Genomic DNA, 20125 nt, shown 5'->3' on the forward strand with positions numbered 1-20125 from the left:
TATGTTGCCATGTTGTATGTTTACTAGTTGTAGCAAGTTGAAAATCAACAAACAATCCTCAGAGGCAGAGCTGATCTGGAGGCAGAAATAATCGGATTGGTGGAGGCAAACCTTAGTGGATTAAGTCAAAGAATTGCAGTTTGAGCAACATTATGCCAAAGCCAAGAATAACGGTAAAGAACGAGAAAGATGATATTATGAAGCTCTTGGTGCTGAGAGAATATCGCAATAAATGATCCGGTTTAACAGCCACTATCATGATTAACTGAAAAGGAATGTGGTATAATGACAGTCTATAACTTTCTATACACTTTGACTTAAGTTCTTGGTATAAGGAGATGCATGAACTTTACTCCACATTTACTGCACACATCTGGAAACTGTTAACATGAGCAGAGGTCCAGATAACAGGCATTGATTGGTCAATTATCTGGTCCAATGGTATACTTACAAATATCACGTCCTATGTTGATACAATGCATAGGATATATACGGTGTGCACACAAAGAAAAGGCAGAACGACTTTTTGGAAGAATTTGGGTTGGTCGTTCTCCAAGCTCTCTGCAGGAGTTTGTAAAATTGATGCTGAATCTTTGCTTGTAATAAACCTTTTTATAATCAAGAACAGTGTCGGCGGATTCCTCTTCATACAGCATCACAGCATTACTATTTAAGGCACCACAGGAAGAAGCTACTTTGAATTTACGTGTGTGCTGTTTTTTGCCAAAAACAGTTTATTTGCTCAGTCCTTTGAAATTCAAGTCAGTTAATGGATTTTCATTTCTCAGCTCTGACTCTGAGAAATATTTATTGAACTTAAAATCCAGTCCAATCTGTGCAGTGTTACACAGATGGGACGTAGGAACACTCTCAAAGAAGAAGGAGAAAAGATAGGAGATGAAGATTACACAGATTAAACTACTCTTTAAAAAAAGTGGAGGTTCCCTTGCTTTTCAGCAGTTTAGGAGTTTCAGGTGACATACATTGTGTCTTACAGCATACTTAATGGCCCCAGCACTTATTCGCATTAGCAAGGTGACTTTCTGAAGAACTAGAGCAGTGGTAGTCTTTTTGTAGTTTTTTTTATTAGACAGGAGGAAGAGAAGCAGAGGGAAGGAGGGAGAGTAGATGAAGAGAGAGAGAGAAACGAGAGTGGAGTCGGTCTACCTGTCTGTCGCTCTTCTCCTCAAGGTGTCTGATGACCTTATAGTCACCCTGAGAAGTGAGACGAGAGAGTGAACAACACGAACGCACACAGCCATACAAGCACACATAAATCTATAATGGAAAGCACACTGTGCTCACTCATTCAATCATTTAACAAAAACACACTCAGTGTAATCAAACATAAACTGTCCAAATACAATTAAAAACAAGACTGTCCTCCCCCAAAAAACGACCCCATAGGTCGTTTGTACAAGCAGTCTATTACGATGCATATTTACCCTTAATTGGCCTCTAGTGGCCATGAAAATTATGATGGGAGTAAAGGAGGAAGTCAGGTGACATATGATAAAGAGCAACAAAGTCCGCACAGGGAGAAGGTTGTGGTGGTGCATGGGTTAAACAAACACAGGACTTTCACTCAGGAGACAGCAGTTTGTGTCCCATATAAAACAAAAAGTCAATGATGACTTCCAAGTCAACTTGTAAGGTAGTGAACTCAGGTTCCACATCACGTCGGTAACTACATCACGTACTTATGTAAGTAAGTAACAAACATACTTTCAATATTTTAACCCAAACCATGTTCTTTTCCGAAACCTAACCAAGTAGCTTTGTTGCCTAAACCTAACCAAACTGCAACCGCTTCACAGCGTTAACCCGGTAACGACCGTTATGTTTAGGTATGAGGACGTGTTGATCTGCTGCCACAGGTAGGGGCGCTAATTTAAAAAACGCTCATGTCAGGTTGTATTAGAGGGTACGAACAAACAACCTATGTGGTCGTGTAAGTTGGAGGACTTGTTGGTTTAAACAACATTTGAAACAAGCAGGACATTCTCATGCTTACAGACACAGAGGAGCAACCATGTTTGCTGGTGTGTGATTCACGCTCATTTAAGCCACCAGAGTCACAAGAAATGTTCTGAAAAGTTTTTTAAAGGACAAATCCGGCGCAAAATGAACCTAGGTGTTAATAACATGTGTACCGAGTCGACCATTCTCTGGGATTTGTTTTCATGCTAATCGAATGTGACCAGCTTTAGCACAAACCGCTAATTAGCTTATACCGCTAGTCGTCGGGGCACTAGTAAAGTAAAAAGAAATCTCTATTTCTATACCACTAATAAGGCTCAAAATAGCATCACACTTCCATGGTAGCATAATGAGGGTCCCTACATGTAAACCGAAGCATTGAGAACGTAAGCGTACAGGCAGTTTATTAAAAAGATAGTTAATGACAGTACCATTCACGTATACATGCGGGCGCCATCTTGGAAAAACAGTCACGACCAGTCGAACGACGAACGCCATGTAACCAGTAACATAGCTCAAGCACGGCGTTCGTCATTCGAACTGGTCACATTCGATTAGCATGAAAACATATCCCAGAGAACGGTCGACTCGGTAATCATGTGTTATTAACCCCAAGGTTCATTTTGCGCCAGATTTGTCCTTTAAGCACATCAACTCTAACTCATGTATCCTGAACTAACTGTAGGACTTAGTTTCCTACCTGCACTAGTTAAAGTTTATTTAAGAAGAAAATCTACCTGCAGAGACTTATAACCTGCTTCAGGTAGGGATAACGTCACAACGGTGTATCTCACTTACTCATCTTTCCTTTTTTTCCTTTTTTTATGCTAATGCAGTACAGAGTAGGAATTGTTTTGAGAACCCTTCCCTGATTGTGCTTCTAACGTGCTTGTAGAGTTTGATAAAAAAAAAAAAGAAGAGATGCAACAAAGCTTGGACTGTGATTCCTATTTCAAGCAAGTTTCCATTCTCTGCAAATTGAATACTACACACAATAAATTAAAACCAATGGCTATCCATTGGGATTTCCAAACCTCATACTTACATCGTGAAGAGGGAAGGATGCGTCATACACTCCTTTAGCTATCAATGTGCTGATGCCTGGAAGAGAGAGAGAGAGAGAGAGAGAGAGAGAGAGAGAGAGAGAGAGAGAGAGAGAGAGAGAGAGAGAGAGAGAGAGAGAGAGAGAGAGAGAGAGAGCGAGAGAGAGAGAGAGCGAGAGAGCGAGAGAGCGAGAGAGAGAGAGAGAGAGAGAGCAGAGACATAAGAGAACTCCATTTAATGATTGTGATTTAAACATCACTCTAAGGTGCTTCTCTCTTCATGCCTTCCACTAGAGAGGTCATGATAGAAAACAACCTTTGTCATAAAATGTCAGTAGTAGTTTAGGCTGAAGCTTGAGTTTTAAACCAGAAATCCAAGCAGCAGGTGAAGTAATAGTTGATTTACTGGCATTAAGGAGTAAGTTTATACCAAATGTGTTCAAAGATGTAGCGTGAAATGAAGTGGTAGCCATTGTAAAAGAGCACCTTCTGTTATTTATCTTACATTAGTACTGCATACTGCTCCATTGTGTTGTTATTTTAGTGATTTCTGAAGATGAGGTTCATCTCTTCACTAGTTCAGATTCAGTTTTTGGTCCAAGGGTCCTTCAGTAGCATCGTTTTGAACTCAACTCAGATCCAATGTCATTGACAATGATTATGCTCCAAATTTTCCCAATAATATACCAATACCATTTTTTTCCAGAATTCACACTGACCATGGAGACTAAATTTCAGCCACCCTAGCTGTATGTGCTGTGGCAGTGTGTGGTGCTGCCATGAGGCCACACCCTGCAGCCTGCACCATTTTAACTTTACTTTTCAGAGTCAGGCAGACTCATGGTACCGCTTTTAGTCTTTGGAAAATTTCATGTGGGAAGTGATGACCTGACCTGTGAATGCCAGGACCAACACTGACACGTCAGATGACCTGGCACATGCTACTGGCTCTTTCATTAAAGTAATTAATCTCTAATTATCGGTGCCTTAAAGGGGACTGGGAACTATGCAGTGATTAGCTGTGCTATTAATGAAACTCATGACCAACACACACCCACCCACACACAAATGTTCGCTCAACCAGCATGATACAACCACAACTCCCAGAGGCACCTGCTTCAATCTCTGCCTGACCCAGGAAGCATGACCCACTTGTAGAGGAGATGGAGAAGGGCATAAGACGGGGAGTGGGCTGTGTGTGTGTGTGTGTGTGTGTGTGTGTGTGTGTGTGTGTGTGTGTCAAAATGTATACACCAATAATGAAGAGAAAAGAGAAAATGGAGGTTAAAGAGATGCTCAGCTCTCATTTCTCTCCCCTTCTTCCCCTGCAGCTCCATCAGTACTTTGGCTGAGACTTTCTGCTGTGATGGGAAAGCCAACCAGACATATGGTTGACAATGGAAATGAAACGGGTGTGAGCTCATTTCTAGATGGGACTGACGGGTCTCATACATGCATAGGCAGCTGTTATCTGCATGTCGTAAAAGAAATCTACAGATATATAAACACTAAGGCAAGACCCAACATGAATCCAGAGAGTGTTGAACGTCTTGCCGTTCATTAAGAAAATCCCAGAGGAGATTGACAAAAGCCATAAACAACTGCCACCGCTGCTGAGGCTAATTGCCAATCGTCCCAGTGGACGTCTGCAGTTGAAGTGTTAATGAGCTAAGCCATTTTCTAACAAGAGCCTGGTGGTAACAAAGCGTTGCTACAAACCAAACAAATTGGGGTTGAAAAATAATGTTGGTCTCATCTAATTATCCAATCATCTCACTCCTTGTTTGGGTCACCAGCTGCACTTCACTTTGCTTCACCTCCGCATTGAACTCCAAGCAGGGATATCAATATCATCTCCCAGTATACCTGTTTATCAAAGTCCAGTCATATTCCAGAGTTTCAGCACAACCTTGAACTGCAACTGACAGCTGGCTTTACCCTGCAGTGTCCCAGCCAAACATGTTACACAAGCGTTTCACTGCACCTGGTTTTACCTACCTACCTTACCTAACGCAACCTACCTTAGCTAACTCGAGCCACAATATATCTGTTGATCCTGATGTTTTTCATTCTCTGTGACTCAGCTACAGTAATAGCCAACCTAGTGCTCCCATTTTAATTTACCAGGCTAAAGATGGTTTTGGAGCGAAACCCCCCGATCCAATCAAGTTTCAATACTATTCGATGCTTCAACCTCATAATATTTTGAAAAGCTTTTGAACTGATGGATTGCTGAAGTATGAACCAGTGATCAGCAGCGTCACAACAAATCCACTACAAAGGCTCATAAAGCATTTTTATGAAGCCAAACCAGGTTTTTATTTCCAGGATTGTGATTCATGATGTCTTCGGTAGACCTCTGCTCTTTTTTGCAAGTTATCTCCAAAATTTACTCAATGACAAGCCACCATACTTCAAGGGTATGGGAGGGGTAGGTGGAGGAATTCAAATTGTGCTGCTGCAATTCTTGCTGCTTGCCAACAGAGGTGGATAGAGTCATCAATTGTTGTATGCACCATTTTTTTACTAGGCAGAACATTACGGAAAAATCATTGACATTTGTCAGATGCTTATGCCTGCAGCAAGCATATTAGATCTAGAACGGGGTCTACCTCATACCATTCATCTAACCACTGACCAAGTCAAAGTGTACATGTCAATGTGAAGAATGTGTAGGACTGGAAAAGGCTGCATATGTTCAGTAAACTCCCCCCAGACACACACCGTCCGGCCCGTGAACAGCTTGGTATCCTCACCTATGGTTTGACAGGTTCGTACACACACCGTCCGCCTCAGGATCTCGTATACCTAAAACAGATGCAAGAATATCAGACTGGAGATATAAGCTAACCCTGGACAAACATTAAGAAGACATCTGAATGAGCACTTACTATTCGGCCCCTTGTGGCATTGTCGAAGAATGTGTCTTTAGATGTGATGTTGTACCTGAAGGAAAGACAGCCAATGAATAAAAAACTGTACGTGTGCAAGTTCCGTGTGTACATCTTTGCATCCTTGTATTTATATAGTGTATTGCATGCAAACATACATGGCTTTATCTAATCGACTCAACCTGATGATGAGTGAGAACATAAAAATCTAGAAAGAAATTCCTAAATCATAAGTGATACTCTAAAACTTTAGGCTAACACTTTGTTTGCATTATTCAAAACTACGTTTTTAAAACACCTTTTCCACAAAACAACCAGACTTAGCCACATATCATAAATAATCTTATCATTCAGTTGAAGAGTTATTACTGGATCTTATTTTCTCAAAAAATACTGGTGTCTACTATCACTCAGTATGTTATAGGATACAAGGTTGGCATGACCACTTATGCCAAGGTTTAAAAACTGCACAGTGTATTTTAAAATGCTGGCACAGACTACATGAGCAACAATCAACCAGGGACATAGAATGGTGTTCTTATTACTTGGTAAGCATGTTGACCAAGAATGCAATCTCCCAAAAACTTGCATCCATCTTAAGGTTGCTATAACAATTGGCAAACATTCGACACCTAAGCTACTGGTACCAGACCAAGTAATACTGTAGCTCCAACAGCATTAAGGATATTGAATAGAGAAACAGTGTTTTAGTGGTTATAAATTCAACCTTTCAGGTTTTAAGATGATTAATGTGTCAGTTTTTCTTATATAGTCTCACTTTAAATTAGGCTTAATTCTGCATATCTCTGTGTGTGTGTGTGTGTGTGTGTGTGTGTGTGTGTGTGCATGCATGTGTCTCTCACAGGTGGAGTTTGTCCCTGGAGAAGCAGTGCGTGAGAAATTTGGTGCGTTCTTGGTCCTGATGCGGTACTTTGGGCTGGAAAGGCTGGTTCATTTTCCTCCACACTGTGTTCAAACTGGACCCGAAACCACTTTCCTCTTTAAGTTCGTAACTCTGGAGAAAACAAACAAACACAGAATTACTCAACCAATTACACTCGTTGGACACTAGTGGCTGAAGTGCCTCACAATTCTGAATAAATAAAACTTTTCTAACATTGAATGGCCTTGCAGAAATAAAACCATGATACATTATTGGTATAAATATCAGCATAAGGATGATTAACTGTGACACAGTAAGGACATCACTCAATCCTCTGCTGTATTGGTCTGTGTCTCTTCTGACCACAGAAATAACAAGAATATACCAACAAACGACAGCTTTACGTGGACCCACTGACTGTTTATAACTGGCAATGAGATCTCACCGTTTTGGTGGGGACTTTAATCTTGAGAAACTCAGCCTCTCGACACAGTACCGGCCAGGGCGCATGGAGACGCGTGAAGCTAGGGCCATGGGCCTTCACCTGAAAAACAAGCAAGACTTCATGTAAAGATATGCTATATTGTTTACGTAATTAAATGCAGTCTGGAACCTTTAGGTACAGAAATAAAAACATGTCTACCCACAGTACGTTTATGCTATATGTTAATATTTATTTATATAATAAATTGATTGATGTATAGATGCTTGAGAGCTGAAAATGGGTCATTGCCACTGATTACCCAACAAGAACCAAAGTTTTCAACTAAAAAACATGTTTTATGCCATAAACTTTGATGTTCTGGGAAATGTATTACCAGATTGCTTGGCTGAAACTACCTGCTGGCTTACCAGACCATCTGTCAGTACTGCTTTGAAATCCAATACAGTAGACAGACCTCGGTATGTGCTGCACTTACCTCTCAGCTGGTTTTGCCTCAATACCTCATAACTGGCTTCTGGAGCTGCAACTCAACATTTCAGATTGCACTGTATTCCTCGCTTCAAGTTAGACCTTACATCGAACCCAGTCAATCCCTGCCATCAGCCTGACCTACTGCAACACTTTGGCTAACCAGTTTGGCCAGCAGCATTACTGGTATTTATAAAAGATGGATGTAGCCTCTGTTCCTAAAGCAAAGCCTGGAGCTGTTTTCTTCGCTGCTTTGTTGTTGCAGCCTGTTCCTGACACATTTGGATGTTTTTGTTATGTTCCTATCATCATCTCCAGCAAACAGATATTATGTTTACTGTATGTAAAATAAAATCCTGACTCATCTAGCTTGTTTTGCTAATGAATCATGGTCCAGTGCCCACACTCTAATTATTATTTAACATTAAGACGCATTAGCAAAATCTGATAATTAGCACCAGAAGGTATGCGATTGAATTATGAATTTCAGTGCATTAACAAACCCACTTCTGCCTCTCTATAGTTGACTAAAGAGAAAAAAAAATGTGTTAATTGTGAGCAGCAGTGAAAATCTATGCGGCAGGTTAGCAGTGTGAGTGAGAAATGTAACCAGAAATGAAAGAGAGCCAGCAGGGGACGGACAGCCAGGTAACCTTACCCTCCTCAGACCCCATCAGCTTCTGCGACAGGGGGGGGGGGGGAGTGAAAACAGAAAGGTGGCATGGCTTAGATGGAAACCTGAAACAATTCCCTTTCTCCTCACTCTACTCTCCTGAGATCTTTCACTCCCTCTCACCACCCGCCCTCCTCACATATATTACTGTACCTTCTGCTACCCGCTAGACACGGTTTCACTGACTGATTGATTGACTGACTGGCTGACTCACTAATTGTCACTCTTACTCATCTTATATTTCATTATCTTCTCCCTCACTCGCATCCACAGTGTCCTTTGTCCTACTCAGGGACACAGTGGAGCGTAAAGCCACCTGAGCTTAAGCCTCTTTAAATAAAATATATTTTTGTTACACAACTTACGTATGTATATTCATAACACAAATGTGTGCAGGTAACTTGTAGGTTTTAACTTGCACTAAAGGACATCTGTGTAGAATGGAAAACAACTTTTAAAATCAACTGAAGAAACTCAACAATGCATGGGGATTGTGTGTTGTGTAGCTTTGTTCTTTCCAAGGGGTTGTTTTTTTGGTCCAAACTGATCCGTTTTTTAAGGGCAGAATAAGCCAGAGTGACACATTTGTCCCCAGGAACGTTGTTTTAAAGGACAATTCTGGTGTAAAATGAACCTAGGGGTTAATAACACATGATTACAGAGTCGACTGTTCTCTGGGATATGTTTTCATGCTAATCGAATCTGTCTCTAGCTTGAAACAAGCTAGCGCAAACCGCTGATTAGCTTATAAAGATAATATATTATATTTTATAATATAAAGAACGGCGTTCGTCGTTTGACTGGTCGTGACCGTTTTCCCAAGATGGCGCCTGCTTGTATACGTAAACGCTACTGTCTTTATAATCTATCTTTTTAATAAACTGTCTGTACACTTACAAAGTTCTCAATGCTTCGGTTTACATGTAGGGACCCTCATTATGCTACCGTGGAAGTGTGGTGCTATTTTGAGTCTTGTTAGTGGTATAGAAATAGAGATTTATTTTTACTTTACCCATGCCCCGACAAATAGCTTTATAAGCTAATCAGCTGTTTGTGCTAGCTTGTTTCAAGCTAGAGACACAATTGACGAACGCCGTGTAACCAGTGACCAGTAACATAGCTCAAGCACGGCGTTCGTCATTCAAACTGGTCACATTCGATTAGCATGAAAACATATCCCAGAGAACGGTCGACTCGGTAATGATGTGTTATTAACCTCTAGGTTCATTTTGTGCCGGAATTGTCCTTTAAGTCTACATGGAAAATGCTTGCATCAATGAGCATGTTTTTAAGCACTAAAAAAAAATCCAAGAAGTGGTAACAACATGTTTTTCTTAACAGCTGTGTTCAGCCATGATGTAGTGTGGCACTATAGTACCATGATGTAATGCTGTCAATGTTGCCACAATAACAGTTATGGTTACACTTCATCTTGAGTTTGTATAACCCAATTGCTGTGCTCAGACAATCATCTCTCAAAAAAATAGCCTCAAATTTGCCTTTTAATGTCTGCTGCCTTTCAGTAACTGAATAGTTAATTGTTAATGAGTGGTTGTGGATGGGTTAAATGTTTTATTATGGGTGTGGTCACAAAGAGACCAGACCGCACCCAGCTGTGTTGTTGGCTCAGAGGTTCAGGTGACACCTTTCAACCCACAGAGACCAGCACACACGTTTCTCCTCCCTCCAGAACCTAGTGTAGTTAGCGTGGATTTAGACTGCATTAAAACAACACAGGAGGCGGGGGCGGTGCGGGAGTGTTGTTTAAGGGACTGGTGGTAAGATAATGAAATAGGATCCAGGAGGTCCAGTTGGATTGACAATGAATTCATTATCAGGCAGCTTATCAGATGCCAAAACACTGCACAATGGTTTGTAATATTCAGGATTTTACAACTTTTGGAAGTTATCACAGCGGCAGCTATTTTATGCAAGGTAAACAGTAAAAATATGGCATTCACATTACCAAGTTTCTACCTGGAAGGTGAGCTTGCATGTACTTGATTGGCCAACAGACAGGCTCCGTTCAAATAAATGAGAGGGTTGCGTTTTTTCACTTAAGTTAGTCTGAGCATTTTAGAAATACATTATTGCCAAATTCACCACATATCCTGATAAAAGTACTGCTAACACATAACATCAGGGTAAATACAACTGCTGAACTGTGGTATTGTTAGAGCAAGTGTTTCTCCAAATTGGACTACATTTCCCATAAGCCCTGTTGCTTTCCTTTTCTCCTCCCTCTCCCGGAAGAACAGGTTGGAAGTTCTTTTTATATTGGCCTACAGTGTCACCCCCCTCCCCCATCTGCAAGACACTTTTTCTCTCAGAATCTGACCTAATGACTGAGGTCATGATGTAAATGTGTGGAGTAGAAAGCTGTTAGCTGACTTCATGGTGCTTGTTTTACTGTCACAAAATTAAGAAATTAGCATGTTATGTTAAATGCTACAGCTACCTCATCCTTTTATTTTTCACATCTACATTTCGTTCTCCTTCCTCGCTTACTTATACCCACCTCCAACAAACATCCATAATATTCTACCCCCTTGCTTACAATCATTTCTCAGCTCTCTCGCCCCCTTTACCTTCCTCCTCTTTCCCTTCCTCTCCCACTCCTCACCCTCCCCTGCTTTCTTTTTTATTGCTCCATCAAAAAGCAGGGGATATAAATACCTTTCAGCCTGGAGAAGGTTAATTAGTAGAGGGATTTCCAATTAGCTCTTTATCTCTATAGGGGGGGTAACTAGGACGCAGCCGGGGGCGTTTTTGGATTTGGGGGGGGGGGCATCGACTATGAGAAGGTGATCGGTTGGTCGACGGGACGGCTTAGTAGAGAGTGAAGCGGTGAGCGAAGAGGAGTGTGGATGGTGAGAATGAGGAGTGAGACAGAGACAACATGGGTCACACAGAGAAAGACTAAGACAAAGACAGAGAAAGATACAGAACAACACAGAGAAACACAGCATGGAAGGTGGTTATTAGAGGAAGTCAATTGGGTTGAAGACTGTGGGGGGGGGGGGGGGGGGGGACATTACAGGAGCTCCTCTACACCTGCAGGTGGTCGGATGTAGGGATTAACCTGGATATATTGACTGGATAGGTGCTGACTTGGGTTAAACACTGGGGGGGGGGGCAAAGAATTTAGGCAATTTAGCACGCAATATCGTGAGGAGACAGCATGCTCCAACTTAGTTTGGGCTGTTTTAGGCTATGATAGCTTGCAGGCGCTGGGAAGGGTTCTTTTTTATAAAAAAACTTTTTTAAAAAGTTTAAATATCAACACCTTGGAGTGGAGTGATGATGCTCCACACTGTCAAGCCACAGTTACACACAGCGGATCCACTGGTAACATTTGGTGCAACCAGCCCCCAAGTGAAAATAACCACAGACCCCTGGGCTTATGTGCACATCAAACATGTCTTTTGATTAATTATTCTACCAGTTTCTGCTGCACATCAACAGTTGGAGAGAGACACATTCAAAACAGTTCACACAGCTCCACGAAGAAATATGAATCACTTAAAACTCCTCGCTCTGCTTATAACTCCCTCAGGACCGTCCGTTCCTGCCTTTCACCTGGTGTCTCCATCCTAAACACCGGGTGACCGGGGTAACCGGTCCCAGACAACAATAAGTTTCCTCTGAGGAAAACTCTGTACTGGATTCCCAAGCTGTCAGCACGTCATGGCAGGCAGAGCTCTGTGATTAAAGGGGGTAAAATAAGTGAATGCGATTGGTCATGATCACAGCCTCTAATGCACCCACCTATAAAAATGCCTTCTGCGCCACAGGTGTGCCAAGGAAGCCTGGCCACCAGAGAGCCGTGATGTACCCTACAACTACAGGCTACCTGTTGCATCACACAAATAAGCACACATCATAACTGATCATTTATGTTGACCCAAACTATAATGCAAAGGATTTCTTCTTTGTACGTTAATACCAGGGGCAGCAACAGGTTTCTGCTGTTCTGCAACATCAGTTGCAACATCAGTTGCTGATGTTGCAACTGATGTTGCAACTGATGTTGCAACATCAGTTGCAGAACACACTGAAAAGAATGACAATATAATTCTTTTAGTCTACTACAGAGTACCAAAATGTAATGCTGTCAATGTTGCCACAGTAACAGTTATGGTTACACTTCATGTTGAGTTTGTATGACCCAATTGCTGTGCTCAGACAATCATCTCTCAAAAGATTAGCCTCAAATTTGCCTTTTAGTGGCAGGGTTAGCTCAGTTGGTAGCGCAGGCGCACATATATAGAGGTTTATTCTTCGACGCAGTGGCAGCGGGTTCGACTCCGACCTGCGGCCCTTTGCTGCATGTTATTCCCCTTCTCTCTCCCCTTTCATTTCGTCATCTGTCCTGTGGAAATTAGGGCTGCCACCTCTTAGTCGATTAGTCGACTAATCGGTCGTTTTGGTCTTAGTCGACTAAGATTTCTTTAGTTGATGAGTCATTTTTTAAGCTTATTCATGCTCAATTACTCATTTCCAAGAAACTTATGAGCACATTTCTGGTAAACACAAGATTTACTTAAAAACTCAGTTTTACAGATGGTTCATTAACTACATTTATATTGTGCTTTTCTAGTCTTAATCACCTCTCAAAGAGCACAGCTCTGTCGATTACATCAACTAATCGATTAATCGACAAAATCATATAAGTGTTAGTCGACTAAGAATTTCTTTAGTCGAGGACAGCCCTAGTGGAAATAAAGGCCTAAAAATGCCCAAAAAATTATCTTAAATGCCTTTTAATCTGCTGCCTTTCAGTAACTGAATAGTTAATTGTGAAAGAGTGGTTGTGGATGGGTTAAATGTTTTATCTAGCAACAGGGCACCCATGTCCTCGCAATGTCCAAACACATGTGGGGTAAGATGCATTGGCAAATGTGTAAATCTGTCTATATGTGTTAGCTTTATAACAGACTCACAACTTTTTCTAGGGAGTACCTGGCTTCTCTCCCAGGGCATTCTGGGATAGACTCCAGACACACCTAAGCATGGCTGTATTAAGAGTGCTGGATACTGCGCCACCACGCAGCCGTGATCCCAATTTGCCCCAATGGTCACTTGTGGTAATGCAACTATGAAATCCCTTGCGGCCCACTAAGCATATTCCCCATAGACCACCATTATAAATGAGACATCTGTGAAACCGTCGACAGGACACCTCAGAATTCAATAATGAATTATGATTTTTTTTTTTTTATCCATGGAGGCTTTATATTTGTAAAACATTCCCAGAGCCTAAGTATGTTTTTGTGCTAAAGTCAACACATTATCATACCTAAACCACATTGTAGGTCGATTTCGCAGTTTTAAGAACGTAGTAAACGTTGTGAAACTGAAATTAAACAAAAATACTTAGGGTTTGGCTTAAAATGAGTCACGTAATAAAACTACTAAAATGAGGACGTCACGGACGTCATTGCATCACAGACTAAGGGCTGTAAAACTTCAGTTAATTTCAAAATGACAGTTGTCTTTTGGTTTCACACACGACACAAACCCTGGTCTCCTAAGCGAAAGTTGTGTGTTAGTTTGACCCAATCACCACCCAAACCTGCCTCCTTAATCAGAATTTGGCGCTCTTGTACTTTGTCACCTCACTTCCTCGTTTGCAGTCATGATCCTTTCATGATCATGAGCGCACATACGCAGAGGTTTATTCCTCGACGCAGAAGATCCAAGGCTCGAGTCCGACCTCTGACGGTTTTCTTGCATGTCTTCACCCTCTCTCTCCCCTTTCATATCTCAGCTTTCCTATCGAATAAGGGCAGAAATGGCCAAAAAAAAATAAATAATAAAAAAAAAGATAAAGAAATTGTGGGTCGTTATGAGCTGCTTGCATAATCGGCCTTTATGGTCGTTTTCGATGGGCTGGCTAAAGTCTATGGGTACATATCAGGGATTCTCCAACGCATCAGAACTGTCCCTCCAAGAGAAAAATATGCACATTCAGTAATCATTAGTATTGTGATCTTGATACTTTTTTTGATTATTGGCATTTCTCTACAGCACATCGATGCAGCAGGACCTGAGCAGACAGGTGTAGTACAGAGGAGTGTCCTCCTCCTCCTCCTCCTGCCGCCTGTCAAGCAATATGCAGAGAGAGAATCATTCTCCACCTGAGGGAAGTCTTACCAAACAGTTAATCCTGCACATTGTTTCCCAAGCCCCCACAGACTGAACTCTTCAAAAGTCCCAGCTCCACTCATGAATTAACATCTTGCTCTGATTTAATTAAAAGTGTTCTGTAAGAGGATGTCCCTAAGAGATCGAAGGTCAACTCAATAATTCTCAGACACAGTCAACAAGTTTGACATTTATACACTCTTTTTTCCCACTATCCAATTATTCTAACGCTAAACAAAAGCAGGATAATTCAGTTCTGTACAATGTTTACATTAATTAAAAAAAAAAAACACTTTCGCTTTGTTTTTCATCTAAACGCGACTGGTTAAATGACTTAAACATTATTCAGCCCGCTTGTTATGAAATGAATATCTTAAAGTATCAAACTATGCAGTAAAACACATGGTGAACTATGTAAATATAGCACATTATTAATTAATACCTTAATACTGCAGTGCACTGCTATGCTAAACATAAAAATTCAAGCCTTGGGAAATGCCAATTTACAGGGATTATTCTGGATTATTTCTGTCCCTCAATCAGTCTGAATAGTCACACAGTTAGTAATTGCTGCCACATTGGCCAATGTGTGTTTACAATACCTCAATGTCATCTTTGTTGACCTGTACATGAATAACAGATTGAACCATTGTGTTGCTTTGCTGAATGGTTGGTTCATTAAGTGATTCATATATTCAGCCTGATGTGAGAAACAAAGCCAAACTGAGTAGTCCTATTCAAATATGTTAAATATTTAAAAAATGGTAAATTATTTTACTATTTGCACACAGTATACACTGACAAACTGCATTACCGTTGTCTAGTTGTATCTATTTGAGTTATTAAGTAAGCAGCAAACCTACAGTTATTATCAGACAGTGTTCCTTCTCTCTGCCAGCACTACTTACAACCACATCTAGATGATTGAAGGAGTGTAATTATGTTTGTCTGTCATTTCGTAAGAGTACCCCCCACTACATTTAAATGAGAGATATCGGAACGCAAGTCTTCCTCTTAATATTGGCTGCACTCGGCAGCAGATTCGATCTACCCCTCAATTCATGAGATGGGATAAAGAGCTTTCAGTCAGTCAGCCAATCTAATCCTGGTTTAGCTCCACGGCCACACTGTCAACAATCTGATTAATACTAGCCTGCAGACCGCACACACTGCCAACTGGCTGCCATCCAGCACACACACATGCCCACACAGTCGCACGTATTTAGCAAAATAGGTATCACACATGCCAAATCCGAATACTGTACAGTGGTATGGCACTGTAAAAGTCTTTCTATCCTGCATTTAACACACAGACAACTCTTCTCTGAACATTGTGAGCCTATTGGTAACCACGTTATATCACTGTTCCAGTTTCTAATACTCAGTTTTAGGGATATAACAATTCACAAAATGGCAAGACCATTCCTTGCAGCTTGCAACAGCTGAAGCGAGAGACACTCCCAACTGATTCCTCTTAGTGTTAGAGCCAAAGTGCAGCAGCAGTTCATTTGGTAACAAGTGGAACTTTAACAATAACTACATTTGTACAACTATGTGGCAGTGAGCCTGCAGCCCCACTACAAGAACACAGAGCACACTGACTGTGTTCTTCCAAGCACACACGCACACACTCGCACGCAGGCATGAACGCACGTACACACATACACACACACAGCAAAAGCAGGACTGAACTACACACTTACACGCAAGTACAGGTTGCTACGTAACACAATCACATCGAAGCGACATGTCAAAACAAAATGACCAGTTTCAGGCTAAATTAGTAAATCAACACAAAGAGGTCACCACAGCAGCTGTGTTGGCTACAGCAACTACAATTTACGCCTGCCAGCTCACAGGAAACCGCCAGGCTATCGTGTGGATTCCAACACCAAAATAAAAAGAATCCGTGTATGTATATATATATATATATATATATATATATATATATATATATATATATATATATATATATATATATATATATATGTATATACATACATACATATATACATACATACATACATACATACATACACACACACACATAAGTGGTAAGACACAAAATAACAGAAACATCACATGAAAAAGAAATTTAGATTGTAGTAAAGGTGAGTTATATTCAGTAAACTGCCATTTAGCAGTGTAGGTCATATATAAAAGAGATTAGGAACAAACACTATAAATGTGAATTTTCAGAAGAACATGAACAGAGCTCAGAACTGAAACCAAACTGTATTCCATTATGTGCGAGGAAGTAATTATATCTTATGAGAAGATACAATAAAAACTTAGGGTTAGGGTTAGTTAGTTAGAGTTCGGATCAAATAAAATGGCTTGTTCAATATTTATATTTTGGGCATGCAGAACAATCACTACGCTTTAAAGTTTCCATACGATCAATACAGATCCACACTATTGGCTGTAAACATTGGTGGTTAAAGGTTTGCTTTGTCCTTCTGTCCGAAATGTTCCTGGACGGCAGAACAAGGCAGAATCCTCAGACTTGATTTTTTGCTCCATTGCTCAGGTTTGCAGGTTTGGTCCAGCCTGAATACAAGACGTTTCTGACTGACTGCTTATTTGCTTTAACTGAGCAGGCCTACCTGTGTATCGAATTAAATTTACAGTGCAGTTGGATGTATTTTGTTGATTTGGACCGTAGGTACTGAAGATACTAGGGGTGGCGAAAAAAGTTGATTCTTAAATGAATCGCAATTCTCTCTTGAAAGATTATGGCTCGATGCAGAAAAGTCATAAATCGGAAATTTAAAAATTTAAACTAAAAGATAGTGGAAGTAAATGTATCTGTTTGTTTTAACCATGGCTATTTACACATACGCTATGTTTTAAAAGTAGCAAGTAGACACAGTGAGAAAAAATAAATAATGTAGTAATAAAAGCTTTTGATGCATCATGAAGAATCGATAATCATGTTATCACTGCATCTTAGCCCTCTGAATCGGAATCCATGTTTGTGCCTGTACACTTTGTGTGCTCTAAAGCTAACACACTTTTATGTAGTTTTTCTGATATTTTGTCCAACAGCAGCAAGGTGACGAAGGAAGGCTGAACACGGTGCATGAAACATAAAAATGGAAATAAAAGATACATTTCAAAGATTAATAGAAACCTCCTTGTGACACTAGGCTCTTGCTGGTGTAATAGCCACCTTATAACCTTAACAATGCATCGAGTCTCACCCACCTATTTCCTCTACCATCTGAGCCAGGTGCCTATGTAGGCGCTCACCTTAAATAGCTCAAGACAGTTACATCAGATCCTGTGTCAGGGTTTATCTTAAAAATCCTGTAAAGTCGGTAAAAACTGCAGCATCTAGTCTGTGTATCAAACCACAGGCTGCCGGTTAATGTCTGAAGTTATCCTGATTACTTCTGCAGGTATTCTGACCAAAAGGATTAACCACAATTGTTCAACTTTAATAAAGAACAATGCTGAATACAGTTCAACAGACTTTATAACCGCACTGTTCATCCAGACTGTACATCCGGTAGGCCAGACTGCGCTGCCCCTATACCCCAATGTAGGCTGAGTCCTTGGCAGTGGACCGGGTTCAAATTCGACCCGCAGCCCTTCACTCTGTGTCATCCCCTTTCCTGTGGGTCTACACTATCTAATAAAAAAAGCCCACAAAAAATAATTTTAATAAATAAAAATACTTTGACCTTCAAAGGAGGTTTAACTGTCGAGTTGTTGTATTAGCTAATGTCCCTGATTTTAAGATGTTTGTTTATATTTCTTTTTTTATGACAATAAAAACCTTTACCCTTGAGTACAATGGGCTTTGACATGTATACATTAAATGTTCCTAGCTTCCATATAACTGGTTTCAGAACAAGGTTGCTGGTCAGCAGTTTTCCACAAGGATATTATTAATATTAATATCTGCCAAAAGAAGAGTTCTCACCAAAATCATCACTCTCAACTGCATTAGCACATAGTAATATAACATTAGAAAGTAAAAGATATGCATCAATACAGTTACACTCACCTCTCTGTCTCTCTCTATCTCCAGGCCGGCCTCCAGCAGGTTAGCCTCAAATTCCTGTCTGATTAGATGCATCTCATGGTCAGCAGGCTCTGTTAGCTCATTCCCTACTGCACCACCAAGCTCCATGAAGACCTCGCCGACACAGCCAGCCCCCACTCTCGGTATGCTGCCTCTTCCTGCCGTCGGATCTGAGCCCACCGAAGGGGCAAAGTTGCCATTGGAGACAATGGATAACCTGTCGTGTGAAACTGTGGCGCTGGCACGAGATCGTATGGAGGAGGGCCGTCGATGATGGAAGACCAGAACGTAGTCAACTTTCCGTCTGCCATCGGAGAAGTAAAGGCCTTCTGCGCTGCCCTGAGGGCTTGAAAGTGACTCCACGACCTGTAGGGAGCCAAGAGAAATCAAAAGTGAATGTAAAATATAAAGTAGAAATACGTACGCTGTACTTCACAAACAGTAGCAGTAGCACAGTAGCACCAACCACTGAAACTGCTCTTAGATTGAGGAAACCATCATCTCCGTCATACTCTCATTTCTTTACAATTATCACTGCAAGGCATCCCAATCCATTTAACAAATACAAATTGTTTAAGGACAGCATACACAGAACCTTTACGCAGCAGCGGGGTTATGTAATAACCGTTTGAATGAACTTAAGCATCTACTGCACTGTCAGCACACGCAAACAGAAGTGGCTTTTGGCAGGTTCTCAAAAACACTGAAGTGAGAACCTTCAGCAGCAGAGTGGGCAGCCAGCTCACCTTTGGCAGTTTTATTCTTTATTTAGAATAGGGAAAGTAGAGAGGGAGACTAAACATGGAGGACACAAGAGGTAACACTCTATAGGCTCTGGGCATGAGAGATCTTTTTAACTTATCAGCAGGACAGCTTTTTAAAATATGGTGCTGTGCATCTATGCTAAGTTAAATTCTACTTTATTCACTTAGTGTCTGCATATAGCTATATGGCTATGTTGCATTGTTGTTGAAGTACTAAATAATGCAACGTCACTTACATAAATTAAATGGATATTACTTATCCATCTAATTTATGTAAGTGACATTGCAATATTTGGCACATGGCACACATGTATTGTCGAGCTCAAGTTTCCCACAAATAAGACAGTATTAGCTTAATTTTTCACCTATTTTGTTACGGTTCATCACTATGAGCAATGCCTTTCACATTGTCATTTGATCCATTGGTAGTGTAAAATATCAGTTATATACACTTTAATGATATTTAATAACCTAGCTAGCAAACAAGCTGCTGTAACCTCACACTATGGCATGGTAGCTATGTATGAATCAGTGGCAACTTCAAGCCTTGCATACTAGGTATCAGGGATCACCATGACAGTGTCAGTTGAATGATCTTGTAGGCCTAAATTGTTTGCATGCACAATTTTTAAATGCCTCGCCATTTCCCAGTAGCCAAAAAGCTGTTTGGGCTCTTACTCTGATTTCACAGTGCTTGACTGCTTGGTATTCAGTACATGTCTGAAACATCCGAAAATGTAGCTTACGGGACTCACTTACTGGTCCTGGCTGTCAGTCAACAGGAAGTTTAGCTTGGATCTG

The 20125-nt window shown here is 40.8% G+C and overlaps 1 protein-coding gene across 5 annotated transcripts in view; it reads right to left on the reverse strand.

The window, feature by feature from the left end:
* ano2b (anoctamin 2b) overlaps positions 1-20125 on the reverse strand; it is a 101086-nt gene that overhangs the window by 63237 nt on the left and 17724 nt on the right. For all 5 annotated transcript variants that reach the window (XM_035995984.1, XM_035995986.1, XM_031306089.2 and 2 more), the window contains 7 exons: positions 18543-18926; positions 7243-7341; positions 6778-6929; positions 5915-5969; positions 5780-5831; positions 3026-3081; positions 1168-1215 (listed from right to left, as the gene is read on the reverse strand). In XM_035995984.1, the coding sequence (XP_035851877.1) occupies positions 1168-1215; positions 3026-3081; positions 5780-5831; positions 5915-5969; positions 6778-6929; positions 7243-7341; positions 18543-18926 (846 nt within the window). The remainder of the gene's footprint in view (positions 1-1167; positions 1216-3025; positions 3082-5779; positions 5832-5914; positions 5970-6777; positions 6930-7242; positions 7342-18542; positions 18927-20125) is intronic.

The sequence above is a fragment of the Sander lucioperca genome, chromosome 20 (genome assembly GCF_008315115.2).
Source record: "Sander lucioperca isolate FBNREF2018 chromosome 20, SLUC_FBN_1.2, whole genome shotgun sequence".
In the NCBI taxonomy this organism is placed as follows: domain Eukaryota; kingdom Metazoa; phylum Chordata; class Actinopteri; order Perciformes; family Percidae; genus Sander; species Sander lucioperca.